This window comes from Hemibagrus wyckioides, linkage group LG06, assembly GCF_019097595.1.
Source record: "Hemibagrus wyckioides isolate EC202008001 linkage group LG06, SWU_Hwy_1.0, whole genome shotgun sequence".
Lineage (NCBI taxonomy): Eukaryota > Metazoa > Chordata > Actinopteri > Siluriformes > Bagridae > Hemibagrus > Hemibagrus wyckioides.
The window spans coordinates 23393367-23409646 of NC_080715.1; the positions used below are offsets into that span (position 1 = coordinate 23393367).

General features: G+C 37.6%; 1 protein-coding gene across 1 annotated transcript; it reads left to right on the forward strand.

The window, feature by feature from the left end:
• Positions 1-302: 302 nt before the first annotated feature.
• Positions 303-7663, forward strand: LOC131354536 (NXPE family member 3-like). The gene is made up of 6 exons (XM_058392293.1): positions 303-473; positions 3545-3679; positions 4135-4904; positions 5118-5188; positions 5980-6177; positions 6286-7663. Exons 2-6 carry the CDS (start codon positions 3587-3589, stop codon positions 6837-6839), a joined length of 1686 nt encoding a protein of 561 aa, XP_058248276.1. The 5' UTR covers positions 303-473; positions 3545-3586; the 3' UTR covers positions 6840-7663.
• The last annotated feature ends 8617 nt before the right edge of the window (positions 7664-16280 follow it).

Sequence of the window (16280 nt, forward strand, 5' to 3'; positions counted from 1 at the left end):
AACTGATTTGGTTTTCTGCTCTTGTAGCTGATCCGCCTGTGTTTGATGTGTTGTGTGCTTATTTGAATTACTGTAGACTTCCAGTCACCACTGCAGGCTTGCAGTCCAGTGTTTCAGACTGCAAGACCCCTATTTGTCACATTATTGTGTATAAACTCTAGAGACTGTTGTGTGTGTAAAGTTTCAGGAAATCAGCAGTTGATGAACTTCTGATCTCGCTCACTTCTCACTGCTCACGCCCCATTCTGATGTCTAATTTGAATATTACGTGAATGGGTGTGTGTGTGTGGTGTGCGTGTGTTTGTGTGTGTGTTTGTGTGTGTGTTCTGTAGTATGGCCGGTATTCAGCAATGTCTGAATCATCAGTGTTTGCTGGTCGATTGGGCATTTTTTAAATTTTTACTGAATTTTAATTACTACAGAAAACTTTGAGGATCTCCCCAGAGATACACTAGATTTACTCAGTTGTTTCGGTAAGTCTTTTACTTCCATGTTTTATATTTTAACCCTGTACAATACACACACTGCACTATGCGTGTCATTGGAGCATTGACAGTAAATAAATAAGTATCATTTTTAATTTATACATTGTAATATTAAATTATTAATAATTATAATTAATAACAATACATATAATTATTAAATAATAATTACTCATATAATTATTAATTATTTAAAAATAATAATAATAATAATAATAATAATAATAATAATAATAATAATAATAATAATTCAGACTAACCCCAAAATCATTCAATATTTTACATAATAATGAAGAAAAGGCTGACATAAAAGTTAATTAAACACATGGCTTAGGCTACCTTTAAAATAGTTTCAGGTAGCGCGTGCTGGTACTGAATCTCCAGAGAACGCTGTCCATCCACACAGGTGTTTTTTTTTTTCTCAAACGTTAGCTAAACCAACTGGACCTTCATTTTCTGGAGCATCGTGCTTCTGTGGTCCAATAAAGTGTTTCTTATCGGACGCGTTATTTGCTCTCTCTTTAGCTGCGGAGACGGAGGAGGCTGTGTGGCCATTTACTAGGTTTCTGTATTTTCTCTTTTAAAGTGCTGTCTGTGAATCTCAAAGGTTTTGTTTTTCAGAAATGGAGATTAAAAAAAAACTTTTAATAGGATAAATATTCAAATTTAGGGCGCAAGGTCCGCGATGCGCCGCAGTGCGCCGACACTGGTGCTGAGAATCAAGGCGGGTTAACAAGTTATCTGCTTGTTGGTCTAACATAAATTAACACATTAAAATATTTTGTAAACAAATCTATGTCACATATTATATCATCATTATTTTAAGATTAACTGTTTTGTTTGTTTGATTGATTGCTATGTCAGATTTACTTGGATGATTCACTGCTCCAGAACAAAGTTTGTAGACAGACTAAATAAGACTACTGCCTGTCACACAGCATGGTCATTTCACCATCAGCATAAAGAAAAATGAAGAAGAAATCAACCACAGCAGCATCTGTACACAGTATCTGTTATAGTTGAACATGATTTCATCATGATGAGACTGAAACATGTGCATTACCTAATTTGATACCTGTGATTAACCTAATGCCAATCAGCAACTACTGGTAAAGACTATAACCTGTTAGACTGCTAAACTTATTATTCTAAACCTTGTTGGCACTAACATTCCCACTGCTTACAGGGCTGCACCTCATCCTGCCTTGACTGCTCAAACCACATCTCTATTATGTTAATTCTAGGATAAGCATCTGAAATGTGCCAAACTGGTTCTAAACAGGTGAAACCAGAGATACTGCCTTGTACTGTTTTCTGACAGCAAGGCAGCCTTTTGTCCCAGTGATCAGAGAGCATGTGCAGCTACACAGAAAGAATTAATGAGTGCTTTCTATATGCCCCAGATATACAGTGTATACGGCTGTAAGAGAAAAAGAAAATTTCCAGATCTTTCTACATCTGTTGAACAAACAAGACTTTTGTCTCAAATTGCATGATGAAGTACTATTTCATTATTGAGTACTAACACTACATTCTGAACATTGCAGTTGTAGTCAAATAAGTGGGAGCCTACATTCTTCCTGCCAAGTGTCACAACAGACCAGCAGTTCATGGAGATACAATATATGGCAAAAGTTTATCACCACAGCCATATGTGCTTGTTGTTTTTCCCATTTCATATTTAGTTCCTTCCATTGCTGGTGTAACATTCATTCACCTTGAAGGCTGTAGATTAGATAATGGAGTGTAGATGTGGGGATTTTTATCCATTTATCCACAAGAGCATTAACAAGATCAGGTGAGGAGGCCTGGAGGACAGTTATCATTAACGTTCATCCCAAAGGTGTTCAGTAGGATGGAGGTTAGAGCTCTCTCTAGGCCACTCAAGTTCTTTCATACCAACCTTAACTCAACAGCGCTCTACAAGAAAGGACAGAGTAGGTTGTATTTTCTGAGGAGGCTCAGGTCGTTCAATGCCTGCAACACCATTCTGCCAATATTCTATGAGTCTGTGGTGTCTAGTGTCATTTTCTATGCAGCAGTCTGTTGGGGAAGTAACATGAATGTGGCAGAGAGAAATAAACTGGACAGACTAATCAGGAGGACTGGCTATGTACTTGGCATGGAGCTGGACCCAGTTCACATTGTTGTTGAGAGAAGAATGCTGTCAAAACTCCATTCAATCCTGGACAACCCTTCTCATCTACTACACAGTGTGCTGGTTAATCAGAAGAGCACATTCAGCGAGAGACTGATCACTGCCAAGTGTAGCACTGAGCACTTTAGGAAATCTTTCATCCCTGTGGCAATTCCTCCCTCTAAGTGTTGGGACATTTTCATGTGCAATTTCATGCTCAATAATTAATAATAGGTGCTATAGTAATTATAGACCTTTCATGCACATTACAATTTCACATTTATCTATCATGTAAAATATAACTTTACCATTATCACCTGTTAAAATTATCACCAATAATTAAGGAATTTCCCCCTGGGATTAATAAAGTTCTTTGAATCTTGAATCTTGAATCTTGAAGCAAAACATTCAGGTTCTATAATGTAATAGGCCATATAATGTATATATGGTATGTTTTGGTCCTACTGCATCAAGTATAAACCCCTCTGCTTAGAGCTGGTCTGTATCAGCACCATACCTATATAGCAAATTCACCATACAAGATCAATAATTAAAACTCTGCACAGACAGTAACCCAATGAAAGTCCAAACTGTGAACAGTGGTGCTGTGAGACTGCAAGGCTACTTACCATGCCTCTGTGTCACCCATAAGATGTATTTGTTTGTTTGTTTGTTGGTTGGTTTATTGGTTTATTTGCTTAATTTTTTTTATATGCAAAGCACTTTGGGATTTGGACTCAAAATAATTTTTATATTATTAATGTAATTATAGTTAGAGTATTGTAGTAATATATAATAATAATAACAAAAATAACAACAACAACAATAATGTTGCTGCTACTATTACTACTACTACTAATACTGCTAAAAATAACAATAATAATAATAATAGGTTGTTCAAATTTCCTTTTTTGCTTATTTGCAGATGGCTAACTGGCACCGTGTGTTGTGACCGTGGCACCGAGTCATGGATGGACGCACACCCAGATTGTCGCTTATCTTTGTTCTATTGGCAGTAGTAGGATTTATACTGCTCATTAGCAACATCACATCTCTGGAGGTGAGTATAACTCATTCAGAGTCAAAGATGTCCATACAGTTAGCTGATGTTCAATGTGTGTATATATATATATATATATATATATATATATATATATATATATATATATATATAGTATATATAATATATATATATATATATAGTATATATAATATATATGTAGATATATAATAGATATATATAGATATAGATATATAATATATACAATATATATAAGTACCTTGGTAAGCACCCACAGATAATGTTCCTTCACATTCTGAGTGATGAAAATCAAGAATATTGTGTTTATAAATTGTTCTCTAATTTTTATCTTCACTGTATATTTCCTTTGTCAATCTGCCTTCGAAGTTTACTGCTAGTAATTACTGCTGTTGTGTCTTCAAGACTTTTCCTGATTTGTGTCTACTGCTTTGGTTGTGTATTAGCTTCAAATGTGCTCTTTTCACTGTTTACAGGATTTTAATGATCAACTAACATCCACCTTCTACAAAATACAGAGCAGTATCCACTCAGCCTTTGAGCCTCCCGATAATGTGTTGCCGGCGGAGGTAAATTACACGTACTGTGCACAATTTGTCCAAAAGCCCACTGCAGAAGAGGCCATAGAAGAGAGACATTTGCTCGATTCCACTGCATGGCCAGATCCACCAGTGAAAGACCTCCCTGCGGAGTTCAGCAGTAACCCTGCCAAGAGCTACTATGTGATTCAAGGTGAACCAGAGCAACACATAGGTGGTCAGCTTGTGGTTAATGTCCATGTGCACAACTTCTTGGGCCTACCTAAGAGGCATGGAGGAGATTTCCTGACAGCCAGGCTGCATTCACCCAAGCTAGGTGCTGGGGTTGTAGGGAAGGTGCATGACCACAATGATGGGAACTATACAGTGCTGTTCCCACTGCTGTGGGCTGGTGAAGTGCAAGTAGAAATTACTATGGTGCATCCTAGTGAGGCAGTGGCAGTGCTTAAGAGATTACAAAAGGAGCAAACTGACACAGTGATTTTTAAAAGCCAGTTCCGCTCTGGTGACCTATTAGAGACCACTGAGTGTGACATGTGTCTTCCTCACAACCAGAAACCTCTCTGTAATTACACTGATCTTGAAACTGGAGAGCCCTGGTACTGCTACAAACCCAAAAAGCTAAGCTGTGACACACGAATAAATCATTATAAAGGGGGTTATAGGAAGACCCTCTTTAACAAGTACGAAGCAGAGTTTTTCAAGAGGTAAGATGGCAGCTGGAGTCTATTTGTAAAGATCCTTTTTCCATAGCTTTTTAAATTTGGATTAATTTCCTTGTTATTTTAGAAAACTGGGATAATCAGGTCCTAAAAATATTTGCTCTTTTAATTACTCTTGCTCTAAATGGTTATTTAAAGTTTAAAACAATATAAATGATAGTAAAATTATGAATAAATAAAATAACCATGTTGTTTCAGGGGTATAAACATCAAAGTGCCTATACCCACAGCAAAGATGGACCATGTGACTGTATTACCTGCAGAAAATGGTAAGTTTTTCTTTACACTGCAGTTCTTTCAACAGTCTATCTTTAGAAATAAAGATATTTTTGACTATACTAATAATATAAGCTGCAGTCTGGTCAAGAGTAGTACATCAGAAGAAAGCCTAAATACCTATATGGCAATTAAATAATAATAATGTCTATTTATAGCGCACAAAAAGGGTGTTTCCCCTTCTAGAGGAGAATGGGGAGGCATTGCTTATATTACAGATCAATTTAAGGAAAATTGTAACCTGTTGGCCAGTGTGCCACAAATCACACTTTTTAGAGAAGCCTGAATAACATCTTTCTGCAGGCCTTTGGACACCCATTCTGTGGGTACTTTGTGTAATGGTGGGTTTTTGCATTGCCTTTCTGCCCAGGGTCACATAATTTATCATGCTCTAATGACCTGAATTGTTCCTAATAACAATTCTTGACCTGAGTAATTAATGCTAAAATGTCAATTAGGGTCTGCTAAGTTCATTAAGATCTGAAACTTTTCAAACATTTGAACATTCTATAATGACTGTTTATTTTATTATTGTTTTTGTTAAATATTAATGCAGTTGCTGCATTTCACTGATCATTGAAATATGCACACACCCTCAATTAACCACTTATGACATACAGGAATCTTTTGAAAAGATCCTTTTAAAAAATCTCCAACAATACAGACTATCACAAATCCAAAGCACAAATCCCTCACTTCACATTTAAACATATAGATTGCACTCTGATTTGTCTATATTGTAAGCTATCTTGTGATTAACATTAATATTTTTCCCCCTTTAAAGATCAAACCAAAGTAGAAAGTACTAACAATGCTGCTGGCTACTACTTTCAAGATACCTGGAGGTCTCTGAGTGGTGCAGCCATCCAGCATTTTACTAGCTCATCAGCCATAACAAGTTGTCTTAAAGGGAAGATTGTGTACATGCATGGAGATTCAACAATACGCCAGTGGTTTGAGTACCTTGCTGATTTTGTTCCTAGTAAGAGCAAGTTTTTCTTTGTGTTTTATCAATTCCTTGTGTAAACACCCTAGTTTTTCAATGTTTATCCAATTTCTCCAAAATGATGCTCACTTTCTCTTCTCCTAGACCTGAAACCGTTTAATCTTTACAGCCGTAGGAAGGTAGGACCATTCATGCTTGTGGATGACACTAACAATATTCTAGTGAAGTTTCGCTGCCATGGGACACCCATCCGCTCCCCCCCAGCGTACACCTCTGAACTGCGCTATGTAGCAAATGAGATAGACAGGATACAGGGTGGGCCAAACACTGTGTACATTATAAGTGTGTGGGCTCACTTCGGCACTTACCCAATTGAAGCATATATACGGCGACTACGGCAAATACGGAAGGCTGTGGTGCGGCTGCTAAACCGTGAGCCAGATACGTTGGTGGTGATCCGCACTCCCAACATGCAGAAGTTTGATCCAGCACATAGCCTGTTCTATAGCAACTGGTTCTGTCTGCAGATTGATACTGTGCTGCGTGGAATGTTCAAAGGACTCAATGTGAAGTTTCTGGATGCCTGGGAAATGGTGCTGGCCCATTACCTACCACATGACCTACACCCACCCCAACTCATTATTAAAAACATGATTGATGTCATCCTCTCCTATATCTGTCCAGCTGGGAAAACATAAAATGGTGTACAGAACCTTTGTATTTGTTATGTTAGTAAAATAACTGAATAAAATGTGAAATAATGCTAAGAATGGTTCTGCAAATAACTTTCAAAAGTTAAAACATGGTAATGTAATTTAAAGTCAGACATTTGAAAGCTGATCCTACATTTAATATGAGCATTCTGTAAGCAAAATGAGAGAGGAGCATAATTATGAAACTGTTTCAAACTGTTTAATGTTTTGCAATAATGAGTTTACAAAAGACACTTTTGGTATGAACAATATATTTGATAAGAATGATCAAATATAAGTATTTAAATAAATGATTTTTAAGATCATTTTCCTACATTTTGTCCAGTCAGTTTGTGCTCACACATACTCTTACATTTTATACAGGTTTTCTCCCATGATGGCCAAATTTCTACCCTCTGCAAATCTGTAAAAGTTACACACAGCACAAGTAATAAAGCAAATGGTAGCTGAGCATAATTTAAGTTTTACAGTTTATTTTCAGCATAATGCAATCAGGATATGAATGTAATTAGCTTTTTTAACAGTAGCTGCTTTGGTGTAGTATTTCTGCTTAATATTATTATTATGTTACACTATTACTATTCCAATAGGATCTTATAGTATTTTAAAATGGCAAGAGGCAGATGTTCAGGTTTTGTTTGTTTGTTTGTTTGTTTGTTTGATTAATTGCTTGCTTGCTTGCTTGATTGATTGATTGATTATGTCAGATTTACTTGGATGATTCACTTTTCCAGAACAAAGTATGTAGACAGACTAAATAAGTCTACTGCCTGAAGAATGCAAATAAAATAGTGATACTCCCTTGCACTCCTTCCCTTGTTTTCTGACAACAATGTGCCTTCTGTCCCAGTGATTAGAGAGCATGTGCAGGTACACAGAAAAAATTAATGATTTCTTCTTATATGTCAAGGATATACAGTGTACGTGGCAAGGTATTCAGGTTATCGTGGACTATAAAGCTCCATCACTAATGCACTAAATGATTTCTGTGCACAGTCTGAAGCACTGAACCACATATCAGTGTATTAGCAAATTAATAAATTACATACTTTATTTGTCTCCTAATAGTGACTGTTTTATACATTTTTGGATTTTGTAACTTGCTTTATCCTACTCACAAATTTAGTTCAGTCACTATACCAGAGTTTGTCACTAGATAAAATTCAGCCATAAGAGAATTTTCAGAACTATCTACACTATATTGCCAAAAGTATTCGCTCACCTGCCTTGACTCGCATATGAACTTAAGTGACATCCCATTCCTAATCCATAGGGTTCAATATGACGTCGGTCCACCCTTTGCAGCTATAACAGCTTCAACTCTTCTGGGAAGGCTGTCCACAAGGTTTAGGAGTGTGTTTATGGGAATTTTTGACCATTCTTCCAGAAGCGCATTTGTGAGGTCACACACTGATGTTGGACGAGAAGGCCTGGCTCTCAGTCTCCGCTCTAATTCATCCCAAAGGTGTTCTATCGGGTTGAGGTCAGGACTCTGTGCAGGCCAGTCAAGTTCCTCCACACCAGACTCTGTCATCCATGTCTTTATGGACCTTGCTTTGTGCACTGGTGCACAGTCATGTTGGAAGAGGAAGGGGCCAGCTCCAAACTATTCCCACAAAGTTGGGAGCATGGAATTGTCCAAAATGTCTTGGTATGCTGAAACATTCAGAGTTCCTTTCACTGGAACTAAGGGGCCAAGCCCAGCTCCTGAAAAACAACCCCACACCATAATCCCCCCTCCACCAAACTTTACACTTGGCACAATGCAGTCAGACAAGTACCGTTCTCCTGGCAACCGCCAAACCCAGACTCGTCCATCAGATTGCCAGATGGAGAAGCGCGATTCGTCACTCCAGAGAACGCGTCTCCACTGCTCTAGAGTCCAGTGGTGGCGTGCTTTACACCACTGCATCCGACGCTTTGCATTGCACTTGGTGATGTATGGCCTGGATGCAGCTGCTCGGCCATGGAAACCCATTCCATGAAGCTCTCTGCGCACTGTTCTTGAGCTAATCTGAAGGCCACATGAAGTTTGGAGGTCTGTAGCGATTGACTCTGCAGAAAGTTGGCAACCTCTTCCCACATTGCGCCTCAGCATCCGCTGACCCCGCTCCGTCAGTTTACGTGGCCTACCACTTCGTGGCTGAGTTGCTGTCGTTCCCAAACACTTCCACGTTCTTATAATACAGCTGACAGTTGACTGTGGAATATTTAGGAGTGAGGAAATTTCACGACTGGATTTGTTGCACAGGCGGCATCCTATCACAGTTCCACGCTGGAATTCACTGAGCTCCTGAGAGCGACCCGTTCTTTCACAAATGTTTGTAAAAACAGTCTGCATGCCTAGGTGCTTGATTTTATACACCTGTGGCCATGGAAGTGATTGGAACACCTGATTCTGATTATTTGGATGGGTGAGCAAATACTTTTGGCAATATAGTGTATATATACACACACACATATATTTGCATATGCATATGGTTTTTCACAATTATTTTGTCTTTAATTTCTACCATTTAATTTTCCCTATTTTTCTCTATATATTTTTAACTATATCCCTTTATTTTTCATGTCCACACACTTTAATTTTTACTCTTTTCTTTCTTCAAATGTAGGACAGTTGTAAAAAGCATTTCACTACATGTTGCACTGTGTATGATTTCGTATGTGATGAATAAAATTTGAATTTGAATTTGAATATAATGTTATAGGCCATATAGTGTATATATGGTATGTTTTGGTCCTACTGCATCAAGTATAAACCTCTCTGATTCAAGCTGGTCTGTAATAATAATAATAATAATAATAATAATAATAATAATAATAATTATTATTATTATTATTATTATTATTATTATTATTATTATTATTATTCATTTTATTTATAAAGCACTTTACATTTGTGGGCAAATCTCAAAGTGCTACACAAGAAAATTAAAAGCAAGAATAATAGAATAACACGCCCCCATTAATAAACTTTCCTGAACAGAAAAGTCTTTAACTGTTTTTTGAAACAGTCTGTGGTGCACAGTCTGTGGAGTGGCTGCTGAAATTGCTCGATCCCCATTGTGTAGCGTTTTGTCCTGGGGGACAGAGACTATGGGTATTTGTGGAGCGAAGGTGTCTTGTTATAGAACGTGGAGTGATACTCTTTAAGATAATGAGCCCCACTTTAAGATAATGTGGGGCGTTTCCATGGATGCACTGGTGGGTAACTAGACAGAGTTTATATTCAATACGGAGGTGGATGGGGAGCCAGTGGAGTGTCTGGAGGATTGGAGTGATGTGCTTATATGTCTGCACCCTCATAAGGATCCTGGCGGCACTATTTTGAATGTGTTGGAGCTTTTGAAGACTCCTGCCAGAGTTCCCAATGAGGAGTCTAACATCTAGGACTATGTTTTTTTGTTTCCTATGTTCTGTAAAGCTGCTTTGAGACAATGTTCATTGATAAAAGCACTATACAAATGAAATTGAATTAAATTGAGTGCATTGCAATAGTCAAGCCTGGAGGAGACAAAGTCGTGGACCAGCCTTTCAGCTTAATCTCCTCCAGGCAGCAAGTGAGAGTTAATGGAAGTGTCGGAGATTTCAGGTTCACTTGCACATAGAACTGAGTATCAGTGGTATAGCAATACAATGAATCTCCATGCTTGCCAATAATGTGGCCCAATGGGAGCATGTAGATCTCGAAAAGGGTCGGCCCAAGAAACAACCCCTGTGGCTCGCCACAATTGACTGAGTAGGGTCATGATTTGGCATCACCAAGGGCCACATACTCAGCTCTATTTGTGAGATATGACCCAAACCAGTCCAGGGCAGTGCCAGAAAATCCAACTATATGCTTTAGACGGTGAAGGAGAATTTTGTGGTCAACCATAATGAACGTGGCTATGAGATCCAGGAGGATGAGATGTGATGGAGAGCCCTGGTCAGAGGCCATCAAAAGGTCATTGGTGACCCTGACCAGGGCAGTCTCTGTGCTGTGGAAGGACCGGAAGCCAGATCGAAATTTTTCAAACAGATATTTTTTGAGGTGGTCCTGAAGCTGGGCTGAAACAACCTTTTCCTGGACCTTTGACAGGGATGGAAGGTTGGAGATTGGACGATAGATTGCCATAACTTCACGATCCAGGGAGATTTTTTTTTAGATGTGGTCTGATTATTGCCATTTTTAATTTTGTTGGAACTTTGCCACTCTGGAGAGAGTAATTAATAATGTTGGTGATAATGGGGCTTATGTCGGAGACATAAGCTTTTACCAGGGGAGTGGGGAGAGGGTCCAAAGTGCACATTGAGGGTCTCATCCTCTGTATGATACCCACTACATCTCTCACTGTGGTGACAGAAATCTGTGAGAGACAGCCTTCTGGCTTTGATTTAGGCAAGTCCAGGGTTGTGGGGCTGGAGACATACAATGAAGAGTGGATAGTGTCAACCTTGGTGGTAAAATGTGCCAAGAAAATATTGCACTGCTCCTCTGAAAATTGCTACAAGTGTGAGTTTGGGATCTGAGCAGATGATTTATTATGGAAAAAAATTGTTTTGAATTGCCGGGATTGATATTAATTATATTTGAGTAATATTGAAATCTGACAATGGCAAGTGTTCTGGAGTAGATTTTTTGATGTTCTCGATAAGCCATTTTATGGACAATTAGATTAGTTAAAACCAAGCACTGTTTGATGGTAGACCCAGCTGTTTTCATGTGATGGAGCTCACTGGTAAACCACGGGGCAGATTTTGAAAAAGTAAAAGATTTTGAAACCATGCGTGATCTAACAGGAGCGTGGGCCTCAAGGATATTCTGGAGGCCATTATTGTAGTAGTCCACTAATTCACTGACTGAGGAGAATTGTGGAACAGTGGACAAATTTTTTATGGCAGCATTTTGATCAGAAGGATTTATGTTTTTCAGATTTTGGAAATGGATATAACGTTGTGTCTTGGAATTTGGTGTAAAGGAAGATGCAATAAAATGATTTTATAGTCAGAGACACCCAGGTCATATACTTGGAGAATTGAAATAGAGATAAAGTCCCCCTTACTCTGGTTGTGGACCTCAACATTCTGCTTCAGGTATTAGAGGGAGTGTCCACATGGATGTTCAGGTCTCCAAGTATCGACACACTGTATGATGATGTACAGAAAGTTGAAAGAAACTCATGCATTTCTGTGATCCGGGTGTTGTTTTGGTGGCCAGTAAATAAGGAGTATTGTTATAGAAAGTAATAATAATAATGCATTTTATTTATATAGGTGCCTTTCTGGTCACCCAAGGTTGCCTAGATGTGGATGCTTACATTTAATTGCCAGACATTCAAAGGAAGACGGAGTTGGGCAAGATGGCGGACCGGGCAAGCAGCACATTCTCAGCTCTTGTTCATGTGCCCCTAAATTTACTTGAAAAATTCAATATTTTAGTTAGTCAAGAATATCCACAATATAGTGAACATTTTAAGAAGGGACTGAAACATTTTATAGCTGAAATTTATCACAATTTTAATGCGAACATGATGAGTGGAAAGACTGAGCCTAGATTAGCCGCTGCCTCAGGCAAAGCAATTGCGGACCATGACTACTCACAGATGGATACAACAAGTGGTGGCACGAACAGAAAAAATTCCCCCATCACTCCAACGAAAAGTACAGCACCACCTTCAGAGGCTAAAACCACACAGAATTCGTCAGAAGGTTTAAACGCATCCCTTGTGGAAGCTATTGAAAAGCTAACCTCCAAAACTGACAGCTTCGGACCAGCTGAGAGAAAACTCAATTATGGTGGCTAACATCACCAAACTAGTGGAGCTGAATGCCACTGAGATTAAAGAGTGCAAAGTCAAGATACAAGCCATAGAAAAAGAAATGCCCCGTCTAGTTAAAGAAAACATTGAGCTGAAAGAAAATGTCATGGAGTTGGAGCCTTAAAATACATGGAGTGAAAAAAAAAGTGGACGAAAGCACCCGAGACATCGTCATGAGTATCCTGTCCAAATTAGCGCCGCAGTGGAACACTTCGATGGAATCAGTAGTGGATACTGCTCATCACATTGGAAGGAAAGAAGAGGGGAGAGACCGCCAGATAATCATCCAGTTCAGCATGAGATTCCACCGGGATTCCATCTGGAAACTGTTCAAAAATTCTCAGATTTGCAAAGACTTGGGGATTCACTTCAAGCAGGACTTTTGCAAAGCTGACCAATAGGCTCGCGCAGCTGCATGGCCGAAGATGGAGCAAGCCAGGGAGCAGAATGTGTACTACAGAGGACATGTCGGCTACATCAACGGTAACAGGGTTACTCTGGATTAGGAAGTACTTTGGATTAAAGCATGTTGTCACTCTTGCAGCACAAGTTTGAGTTGTATACCTCACTGATTTTACGCTAATAGGTTCTCATCTAACCATAACAACCTTTTGACTTGTTTACGCTTTTGCATTTAATAGGGAATGTTGGTAATTTAGTTAATTCTCAGCTGATAATCATCAATTCGATATAAACACATTTTTTCTGTCTTTTCAAGTTAATATTTTAAAGTTCGAACATTCTTGGAAAACTGCTATATTTAAAGGAGGGGAGAAAAAGTGAAACTAAGTTACCAAGGTCTGTTCACTTTTGATTTTTAAGTTGAAGAGTTAATTTTACAGCTGATTTGTTGCCATTTAATAATGATTGATCAGGGCCTTGCAGGAGTTTTTCATTTTAATTCCAAAACTAATTTGCTTATTTTATTCCTCTCTTTGCTTATTTCTCTTTTTTTATATATATATTTTTTTCTTATAGCTAGATGTTCTCTTATGTTTCACTCAATACTAGGGGTCTAAGAGATTCTGTTAAAAGGAAATCTTTTTTTTTTTTTTGTAAAAATGAAAAAGCACAACGTTTTCTTCTCCAAGAAACTCATTCTGTTGACATGGATGAAAAATTCTCAAAATTCTCATTTTTTCTCATGGTTCTAATAGGTCAGCAGGAGTTGCTGTACTTTTAAATAATTTTCCTGGAAAGATTTTAACCACTGTTAGGGATACTTGTGGTCACTGGATAATCTGTGTTTTGGAAGTAAGTGAAAATGTTTTGATTTTGGGAAATATATATGGATATAATAATCTTAAACAAAACAAAAATTTTAATTACTGAGGTTACAACAGTTGCTAAGGCTCTATGCCAAAGGTATCCTCCTGAGGATTTTATTTTTGGTAGGGATTTTAATATGGTGATAGACGAATGGCGTGATAGATTTCCTTCAAGATACCTTAGACACCATTACAATCCCATATTGCTTGACTTTTGTAGTGTGTTTAAATTGACAGATGTATGGCACACTAAAAACCCTAGTATTCAGGTTTTCACTTGGTTTAAGCCTGATGGCTCAGTCAAATCCAGATTAGATTTCTGGTTAGTCTCTGAATTTAGATCTGGTCTGGAGTCAGACTCTATGATTTCTGCTGCACCATTAACTGACCATTGCATGATTAAGCTTATTCTTAGACCTACAAACATCTGTCAAAGGAGAAAAGGTTAAAAAGGTTATTGGAAATTCAACTCAAGCCTTCTACATAGTGAACCCTTTTGTCATGAAATTATAGTTGCAATTAATAATATAAATGGAGATTTAAATTTTAAAACTTATAGAGAGAAATTGGAATATTTAAAGTATAAAGTATGTCAAATCTCCATGTCTTACTGTAAATTATTAAGCAGGAACAGTAAAGAAAAAGAATTGGAAATTATCAAAGAAATAAACAGTATTTGTATTAAATCCTCCTTAAGTGAAAATGATAAGCAGAAACTGCTTCTCCTTCAATCCTCGTTAGACAACATTTATGTTGATAAAGCCAAAGAAGCGTATATAAGAGCGAGAGCAAAGTGCATAGAGGAGGGGGAAATTAGTCCAGCATATTTTTGTAGATTGGAAAAAAAAGAGACAAGAACATAACAGTATTAAAGCTTTACTGATTAATGATCAAGAATGTGCGGATCCTGAAAAGATTTCTAAGGAAATTTATTGTTTCTACTCCTCCTCTTGTTCACATACAGATGCTGATGCTTTCTTTGATCACATTAAGGATTGGATCCCAACAGTAAATGACAGTTTTAAAAAATGTTTGTGATGCAGATATTAGTATGGAGGAGGTGGAAAAAGCAATGAATTGTTTATAATTAGACAAATCGCCTGGTTCAGATGGATTGACAAGTAACTGCTATAGGCATTTTTGGAAATATATTAAAGACCTTGTTTTTCATATGTTGAAAGAAATATCTGAATCCCAACTACTATGAAGCAAGGGATTATCACTCTCATCCCTAAACCTGGAAAAAATCCTAAATTAATAGACAATCTTAGGTCCATAAAATTCTTAATGGAGTATATCTCTTCACTCTTCACCCTTCTGCCATCTGGTAAAAGGTACCGAAGCATTCGGACCCGCACAACCAGACTGTTAAACAGTTTCTTCCCTCAGGCAATCAGGCATCTCAACAGAGAACTGAGCTGAACTGGACACACAAACACACACAACCAAGATCTGATCTCAGAGGAGAACTGAACTGTGCTGGACACGGACACACATACAAATACATAATACACACACAAAAAAAGAACTGAACTGTGCTGGACATAGTCAGACACACACACACACACATACACTAAATTGTCCTGTTTGTGCGCACATGCCACGTTACATTTAAATATATTTATATTAATCCTGTTTACATGTGTCGCTTTAATATCTGCCATCACTATATACACTGTTCTTTTCACATTGTCTTGTTCATTGCACAAAGTCGGCCTATATGTTGTTTGTCTGCACTGTCTTGTCTTGTCTTGCTGTGCACTTCTGTTGTATGTCTAGTTCTTAAAGACTGCACGTTAAGTATAGTTTAATTTTTTAGTTTAATTTTTAATTTTTAAATTATAGTTTAATTTTTTTTATCTCTATGTTATAGCTCTATGTTTGTCTGCATCACTGTACTTTGTCTTTGTATGTTTAGCACCTCTGGTCTAGGAGGAACGTTGTTTCACTTCACTGTGTACTGCATCAGCTATATATGGTTGAAATGACAATAAAGATTCTTTGACTTTGACTTTGACTTTGACTTTGACTTGGACTATCCTTCTAGAGAATTTTTGAGATGCTGATTTGGTCTTGATGTTAGCAACTGTTCCTTTTGTGATGATCAAATTGAAACTACGGAACATCTGTTTTATGATTGTAAATTTGTCTGTGCTTTCTGGGAAGATATGCATTACTTGTTCCTAAATTTGAAGATTTACATGTCTTAACAAAAGAAGATGTATTATTTGGTTTGAAAGATGAAACACATGTTTTAGCAATTAAAACTATTATTATTCTTGGGAAGTTTTTTTTGCATAGGAACAGGTTCCGGAAAAGTCTTCCAAATTTCTACACATTTCACAAGGAACTAT

Bases quoted from the DNA above. Each gene is read 5' to 3' on its own strand.
- LOC131354536 (XM_058392293.1), top strand. From the start codon at position 3,587: ATGGATGGACGCACACCCAGATTGTCGCTTATCTTTGTTCTATTGGCA. The intron at 3,680-4,134 runs GTGAGTATAACT...CACTGTTTACAG, and splicing joins GCAACATCACATCTCTGGAG to GATTTTAATGATCAACTAAC. The intron at 5,189-5,979 runs GTAAGTTTTTCT...CCCCCTTTAAAG, and splicing joins TGTATTACCTGCAGAAAATG to ATCAAACCAAAGTAGAAAGT.